The sequence below is a fragment of the Rhinopithecus bieti genome, unplaced genomic scaffold, assembly GCF_001698545.2.
Source record: "Rhinopithecus bieti isolate Rb0 unplaced genomic scaffold, ASM169854v2 scaffold_61533, whole genome shotgun sequence".
In the NCBI taxonomy this organism is placed as follows: domain Eukaryota; kingdom Metazoa; phylum Chordata; class Mammalia; order Primates; family Cercopithecidae; genus Rhinopithecus; species Rhinopithecus bieti.
Genome location: NW_016823925.1, coordinates 1,200,693 through 1,209,435, shown reverse-complemented (window position 1 = coordinate 1,209,435; position 8,743 = coordinate 1,200,693). Strand labels below are relative to the sequence as shown.

The 8,743-nt window shown below is 38.0% G+C and overlaps 1 protein-coding gene across 4 annotated transcripts in view; it reads right to left on the bottom strand.

Annotated features, from left to right (window-relative positions):
- LRCH1 (leucine rich repeats and calponin homology domain containing 1) overlaps positions 1-8,743 on the bottom strand; it is a 213,870-nt gene that overhangs the window by 107,627 nt on the left and 97,500 nt on the right. For all 4 annotated transcript variants that reach the window (XM_017862058.1, XM_017862061.1, XM_017862059.1 and 1 more), the window contains exon 2: positions 5,965-6,109. In XM_017862058.1, coding sequence (XP_017717547.1) covers positions 5,965-6,109 — 145 coding nt within the window. The remainder of the gene's footprint in view (positions 1-5,964; positions 6,110-8,743) is intronic.

Genomic DNA, 8,743 nt, shown 5'->3' with positions numbered 1-8,743 from the left:
CGTATTAGCCAGGATGGTCTCGATCTCCTGACCTCGTAATCCGCCCGTCTCGGCCTCCCAAAGTGCTGGGATTACAGGCTTGAGCCACCGCGCCTGGCCGTCAGTTCACTTTCAAACTCCAGTTCAGTTCACTTTCAAACTCCAATTCAGTTCATTGTGTTTTGGTGTCTTTCTGCTGAGCTGTCTTTTCACAAAACAAAACCTGGCTACCAAAGACCAGCTCGAAAATATACATGAATATATACACTAAAGTTTTCTCATTTTCCCTTTGAATAAGGTAAGATCTTCATGAAAGAATGTGGGATACACATTTGTATTGAATGGAACAAAATTCCTCCTCCTTTCCAGTTTAGAAAAACACCATCAATTTTTTTCATTTTTTTAGAGAGAAGAAACACCATCCTACAATTGAGACTTTCTTTAGAATTGTCAGTGCAGGGAGAGAAGACATTTCTTCTACAAGTAAGAAGAAATGTAGTTAAATTTAATTTTTAGTTCACAACAAAAAAATACAAAGTTTGTGTTTTCTAAGGCAACCCTAGCATGCAAGACGCTTGTCCCAATCCAAGATGACTCCTCAGTGTGACTCCCAAAGGAATGTGGGGATACTGGTTATAGGACCATCAGGAAGCTGGCTCTTTCTGCACATTGTTCAGCAGCCAAAAAGAATGCCAGGCTGCAGAGAAAGCAGCCAAAACAGATTCCTTTTATGGTGTGATAATATTTTGTTCAAGAGACCGCCCTGTTCTTTACAGGCAATGCTTCAGAACCCACTCCTAGTAGGTGGGGAGAGGTTGGGACTTCTAATGAATATAGCAGGCCTAGCTGGGTGTATTTCACCCTAGAAAAGTAACAGCACTCACCGAGAGTTCTGGAAGCAATATGATCAAATACTATACAAAACTTTCATTTCTTGGCAGCCGCTACCCGTGAGATGAGACTTTTTAACCAAGGTCCCTATTCTTAGATTCATAACACTCCTACTATTGCCAAGAGTTTTGCTAGTCTGGGTTATTTTATTTTCCTACGGTACATTTTCTTCATGAGGCTCATCAACAACAACCTCTCCAGCATCTTAAAATAGATTTTTAACTTTGTGAGGCTTTCCTGTGTAATTCAGGTTCAAAGTGTTGGTTCCTCTATAGGAACAAGTCTTGCTTAATCATTTTTATTGTTCTTGGCCACATTTCTTGGATTAAGACACTTTATAACAGGAAAAGACACAGTGGCACATATACTAAACTAACATAACCTTTTGTTGTGAACACCAAGAGGCAAAGATTAAAAGCCCAGATCCTTCAAACACAGGCTACATAAACAGCAATAAATTAATATTTTCCACAAACATAACATTTCTATCACGTGAGAAAATGTGAAAAATATGTAAGTGTTTTTAACTGCACTTCACAGTAAGGATTTTTTTCATGTGCTAACTAAATTTATCTCTAGTTTAGGACTAGAGGTTGTTGGCACCAAGCGGCCTTTTGACATTTAAAGACAACCTATTAGCCAAAAAGCTGGTTAGGCAGTGACATATCATCACCACCACCACCACCACCACCACCACCATCATCGTCATCATCATTATCATCACCATCACTATCACCATCAAATATTTATGGCTATTTCCTCTGCTGAAATACACAATATACTCCAGAGGTGTAATCAATTTTGAATGGTTCCTATGAATTCAAAGTAGCTTCATATGGCATTTCTCCTACTTTGGAATATACAAAATTAGGAATTTCTACATGTAATTTATTGAGAGGAGAAAAAAATCTAAATAGAGTGAGATCATGTTGATTTTAAGTATAGACAGACAAAATCTGTGAAAATTTGAAAAGCAGCTTCTTTGCACTATTTTATCTAACAAGTCTTTCTTCTCAGTTAATAGATATAAGAGGAAAATTTTTAAGTGCTACAGAAAAGAAAGTATTTTAGGGTACTTGTTTATAAAATCAGACAAACTTGCCTATTTGTTAAAGCTCTTTCAGATCATACTATACTTGATATCGTCTACCTTAAGTGTGAGCTCAAAAGTAATTTACAGTTTATTTAATTTTAAGAAATTCACACCGACTTCCCCATACATCAAAATTAATGATAATGTCCTGCATTGATTATATATTTCTTTCTTGGATATATAAGTTTTGTTCTTTGGCATGCTATCCCATTCATAACTACTGCAGAAAAAAACACTAGATTAGCTCTTCTACAAAGCAGTGTGTTTACAGCATCCTAAGTCTCTGCGTACTTTTCAAGTGAGGGGATTGGCAGTCTCTCCCCAAAGGCCAAAAGTCAACGAAGTCCACTACGTCCCTTCACCATACCCAACAAATACACATTTTATTTTGCTAACTTAATAATATCCAGGAGGAGCAGAAAAGACATGAAAAGGCCACAGTGGCTAACCCTGGTTGTTGTGGAGGAGACATCACGTCGTGATCACACACAGGCATGATATTCTGAGTTCCTCCTGCTTACCAGGCTTGGGGATGGCTGGGAGTGTGGTGGCAGTCTGTGGACAGGAAGAACTCACACAGATACAATTATGTATTTGGAAGTAAACAAATGTGGCAGTCACTGTTTCAGATACTAATAAATCTTTTAGGCAAACGCTATATCGCCTTCAACATCAAATCACTCCCAAACTGATAAATATCTCAATTTCAAGGGTCCAATTCCTAGAAGACATGTTTCAACTACACCCAGTAATCAAATAGGAATTAAAGGCCTTGTAATTGAATAACACAAGAGGACCAGCTTCCTGATTACTTTAAAGATTATTCTCATTCATATTTTTATTTTATTTTATTTATTTATTTATTTATTTCGAGATAAGGTCTCATTCTGTTGCCCAGGCTGGAATGCAGTAGCACAATCATGGCTCACTGTAGCTTCAACCTCCCAGACCCTCTCACCTCAGCCTCCCGAGTAGCTGGGACTACAGGCAGACACGCCAGCACGCCTGGCTAATTTTTGTATTTTTGTTTTAGTAGAGATGGGTTTCAACATGTTGCCCAGGCTGGTCTTGAACTCCTGGGCTCAAGGGATCTGCCTGCCTCGGCCTCCCAAAGTGCTGGGATTACAGGGGTAAGCCACCGCACCCAGCCTACTACTTTATGTTGTACATTTATACTCAAGTAAAAAATTTTATAGGAAGTTTTAAAAATAATTTTATGTGTGTGTGCGTGCGTGTGTGTGTGCGTGTGTGTGTATGTATGTATATATAGTATCTGGCTTTCAAAAAGTTTAGAGGATAGCCACACATTTTTCTTATATCTTTATACAATACCTCTAAGAGGTAAGCTTTTTCTCATATTTTCTCTATTTGTCAAATTCCTTCAAAGAGTACATGATTCAATATGGGAGAACAGGTCTCAGACATGGTATTATTAAAAGTAGCAGAAGTGGACAAAGAAAAACAGAACAAAAACAGAATGACCCACGTTATGTGGGAGAAAACAGATGCAACCATGAAGCTAAAAATTACAGACTGAAAACAATATTTAAAGAGTTAGATGCTTAACAGCCTCTTTCTATATTCTTTTTCCTTTCCATTACCAGGAATTCATCACAAAACACTGCTTATAACATACCACATAGTCCTCTTCAGCCATCATCAGTTTCAATGAATTCTCCATCTTTGCCTTAAAACATCCTCAGATCCATACTCCAATGTATACTTCCTACCCATTTGAAGACAGCAATAATCTATTCTCAATTAGGTGTGACATGGAAACCAAAACCATTTTACTAATGTTCTAAAAATACAATATACATTTTAAGATTACATTATCTGGTATGATTAGCATTTTAAAATCCCTATCATCGTAAAAGTAAAATGTCATCTATACCCAAAAGTTTCTCAATGAACATGGACTAAATACAACAATGCAAAGTTAAATATATAGACTTACTGCATCCAGGACTACTAGCAGTGAAAATGTCACAGCAGGACAGGAGTAGGTAAGTAAACTGCACATGCTTTCCCCTGTATATGTTGGAATTAGAGTACAGATGTCTTAGGGAGATACTGATCCAAATTCTATAGACACCTATGCTTGCTGCACCAGGAAATTCCAAGGTTATTAACACCCTACTAAGTCAGAAACAGCAAGAAAATTCAAAATGGTCAGATAAGTCAGAAATCTGCAGAAGTGAAGATTAGATACATGAGCCTCCAGACGATCCTAACAGTAACCTACACCTTATTAACCAAAAAGAAGTTAAGGCTACTTAAAAAACTGCTAGGATTTTTTTCAACTCTGATAAAAAAACAAATGCACTTGGCCAGGCACGGTGGCTCACGTCTGTAATCCCAGCACTTTGGGAGGCCGAGGCAGGCAGATCATGAGATCAGGAGATTGAGACCATCCTGGCCAACACGGTGAAACTCTGTCTCTACTAAAAATACAAAAAATTAGCAGACGTGGTGGCAGGCACCTGTAGTCCCAGCTACTTGGTAGGCTGAGGCAGGAGAATGGTGTGAACCTAGGACGCGGAGCTTGCAGTGAGCCAAGATCACACCACTGCACTCCAGCCTGGGTGACAGAGTGAGACTCCATCTCAAAAAAAAAAAAAGCACTTCTACAGAAATGCAACGGAAACTCTTTATTTTATTTTATTTTTTTTTTTTTGACATGGAGTTTTGCTCTTGTCTCCCAGGCTGGAGTGCAATAGCACGATCTCTGCTCACTGCAACCTCCATCTCCCAGGTTCAAGCGATTCTCCTGCCTCAGCCTCCTGAATAGTTGGGACTACAGGCATGCACCACCATGTCCAGCTAATTTTGTATTTTTAGTAGAGACGTGGTTCCACCATGTTGGCCAGGCTGGTCTCAAACTCCTGACCTCAGGTGATCCACCCGTCTCAGCCTCCCAAAGTGCTGGGATTACAGGCAGGAGCCACCACACCCGGCCAGAAACTCATTTTTGACTGCAAGGAAAACAAGAGAAAACCAGTAATTTTCGGTAGCCAACTAAATTAAAACAAAAATCAAAACTAAATCAAAACTAAAAAACCACTGACATTATACCTGGTTCGTTGAACTCTCTGAACTTTGATGTCAGGTATATCTGTTACTCAACACAAGCCTTGCTCCCCTTTCACACCAACATGACACAACTGACATGAGAAAAGGCTACATTCAGGCTTGCAATTGGGGATCTTGTATTCACAGTAAAGATAGATTTGATAGAACAGCTTCTCTCCCTCTCCTGACATCCCAGATATGGGGAAAGGATTTAGAATTTGACCAGAGCACCTAGCTGCAAAGTCTAAAACCAAGGCCTTGAAATAACCGATTTTCTTAACATCAGAGCTACTCAGGGGCATTAATACATAATACCATGTTGTACATAATCAATTAATGCACATTACTAAACCATGCTCAGCAAACACTGACCTAAGTTAGTGGGATGGAAAGATAGATAGCAAACTTTATATCTGGCTAGAGTTGTTCAGTGCTCCTCAACTTTCTTAAGAAGGCTTAAAGTGAATGGGCTCAATTAGTACTAGGTAGCAAAGCCCAATGTTATCAATAATTGCCAAAGTTCACCCAGGCTTTCTCTCTTTTTTTTTTTTTTTGATCCTTGTCTGTCCCAACAACCAAACTCTTTTTCACTTCCTTTATACTTCCTCCTCCAAAATCTACATGAATACTTGAAGACAACACAATTACAACCTTACAAATACCAAGTAGACAAAGAGAATAAATGATATAAATCATTTTTTTTAAAAAAAAAAAACCTTGTCATATTGACATTCAGGGAAGTCTTGCACCAAAAGCAGTATTAACAACATTACAAATTTTTAGAAAAGTTATTACTTAAAACATCTTTGTGGGATCTACATCAAAGGAAAATCAAGAATTGCAAAGAAGGAAAAAAATGGATAGAAATGAAAGCATAAGTTGTTTATTTCTTTCACTGAATTTGATTACACCTTTTATGTTTAACCTACCTCAAGTTCAGGTAAGTCAGCATCTGGAGATTAACGATGGCTTCAGGAATGACTCTGATACAGTTGTGATACAGATTAAGAATTTCCAGTGATATAAAATGGCACAATTCCATTGGAACTTCAACCAGTCTGTTCTTAGATAAATCTATAAGAAAAAGAGAGAGTATGTTCTCAATAAAATTTGAACAAAATCAATATACTTGTATTAACCACAGTTTTTCTTAACATTATACATTTTGACCAACATTATCATTTTTTTTTTTTTGCACCTCTGTTACTACAGCATTGTGATTTCTATTTCCTTTTCTATTTCCTTGCCAAATTCTGGAACATGTGGGATTTGGAAAAGCAAAATACCACTAAAACTTTTAGCTCTCTAAAGAACTTTTACTGTATCTAAAAATTATTTTATTTACAACTCATTCTACCAGACAAGTATGGAAAATGCTATCCTTTAACATATCGGAATACATATATATTTACCAAAATTATTAATTCAAGTTTGCTTTTTTTTTTTGAGAGGATCTCACTTGGTTGCCTGTACTGGACTGCAGTAGCATGATTTCAGCTCACTGCAATCTCAACCTCCCGGGCTCAGGTGATCCTCCCACCTCAGCCTCCCGAGCAGCTGGGACTACAGACATGCACCACCACACCTGGCTAATTTTTGTAGGAACATGTCTTTTACATCCTTTATAAATGAACACATAACAGACAATAACCAAGTATTTTATTCACGAGAATTACTGAGAGCTTATAAGACTGAGATAAATTGTGTCTATTAAGAACTGATTCTCATCCTGGCTAATACGGTGAAACCCCGTCTCTACTAAAAAAATACAAAAAACTAGCCGGGCGCGGTGGCGGGCGCCTGTAGTCCCAGCTACTCCGGAGGCTGAGGCAGGAGAATGGCGGGAACCCGGGAGGCGGAGCTTGCAGTGAGCTGAGATCCGGCCACTGCACTCCAGCCTGGGCGACAGAGCGAGACTCCGTCTCAAAAAAAAAAAAAAAAAAAAGAACTGATTCTATGAAGCATAATCAGCAGTAAAACTGGACACCACTGGGCAAATGTACCAAAGAAAGCAATCATAGTCCCCAGAACAGTGTAACCATACAGTATGGCCTACAGTATTACCATCCCAATGATAAAATTATGCAATAGTCCTTAATATCTTAACATCTAAATAGTCTTTAATATCTTAATATCAAAATGAATGAGAGACATGACTGTCAAATTCCATAAAACATAGAATATTAGGAAAGAACCACCACTTTTGAAAACAACTCAACAATAGTAGATAACCTCACCCTGTATCAGGAGGGACTCAAACAGTAACTGAAGATTATCAGTAAATACGTAACATATACTTAAGGAACCATACCTTAGCCAAAGAAAACACAGAAAATGTAAATATGTCAATATCACAGATTAAATAGATGTTAAAGAGCCACCTTCCCTCCAATAAATAAATACACAAATAAGCAAAATCAGGACTAGTTAGCTTCAGAGGGACAATTCTAACAAACTTTTAAGGAATAATTTTGAGAATGATGGTTTCCAGCTTCATCCATGTCCCTGCAAAGGACATGAAATCATCCTTTTTTATGGGAGCATAGGGAATACAAAGATCTCATACTATCAAAACAATTCACCTTATAAACAGACCAAAGTAAAATAGTATGATTATCTTCAAGGATATGTAAAAGGCATTTGGTAGAGTACAATATTTATTTTTAAACAACCTTATTAAGGGATATTTTATATATTTTACACACACCAGCAAAATGACACAAAAGAAGACATACAATTTATGATAATAGCAAAAGGGCAAAATCCCCAGCAAATCTTAGGGAATATGCAAAATTTATACGACAAAAACTTTAAAATGCTACTAAGGCAAAATTTTAAAAGGTGATGACAATTATCTCAATTATATCTGTATAATTTAAGGCACTTCCAATTTAAACAAAAAAAATACTTCCAGAATTTAAAAAAATTTTTTGGGGTTATTACACAAGTTGATTCTAAAGATCTCACGGTAAAATAATGTGAAAATAGTAAAGTATTTCTCAACAAAGAAGAGCCCTGAGAGGATGAGCTCTCCTGGATATTAAAAACACATCATAAAGCAATGTGGTGGATAGATGGGAAGGTCAATGGCATGAATTACTAAGATGGGAAATGGGTCAAGAGACATACATATGGAAATCAAGGCCATGGACCTGACTGGTAGAGGTCTGCACAGCAGAAGGTGAGCATCAGGCTGGCAAGTGAAACTTCATATGTATTTACAGCCGCTCCCCACTGCTCACATTACCGCCTGAGGTCTGCCTCCTGTCAGATCATCTCGGGCATTGATTCTCATAGGAGCACGAACCCTACTGTGAACTGTGCATGCAAGAGACCTAGGTTGCGTGCTCCTTGTTAGCATCTAATGCCTGATGATCTGTCACTATCTCCCATGCCCCTCAGATGGGACCGTCTAGAGCAGGAAAACAAGGTCAGGGCTGCCGCTGATTCTATATTATGGTGTAATATAATTATTTCATTATATATTACAATGTAGTAATAACAGAAATAAAGTGCACAATAAAGTAATGCACTTGAGTTATCCCGAAACCATCCCCACTCCGGTCTGGGGAAAAATTGTCTTCCACAAAACTGGTCCCTGGTGCCAAAAAGGTTGGGGACCACCGAAGTATGTAATAAAGGTGGCATTTCAAATCGGCAGGGAAAAGACACAAGACCAGTAGTTTGAGAAAACTGAATAGCCATCTA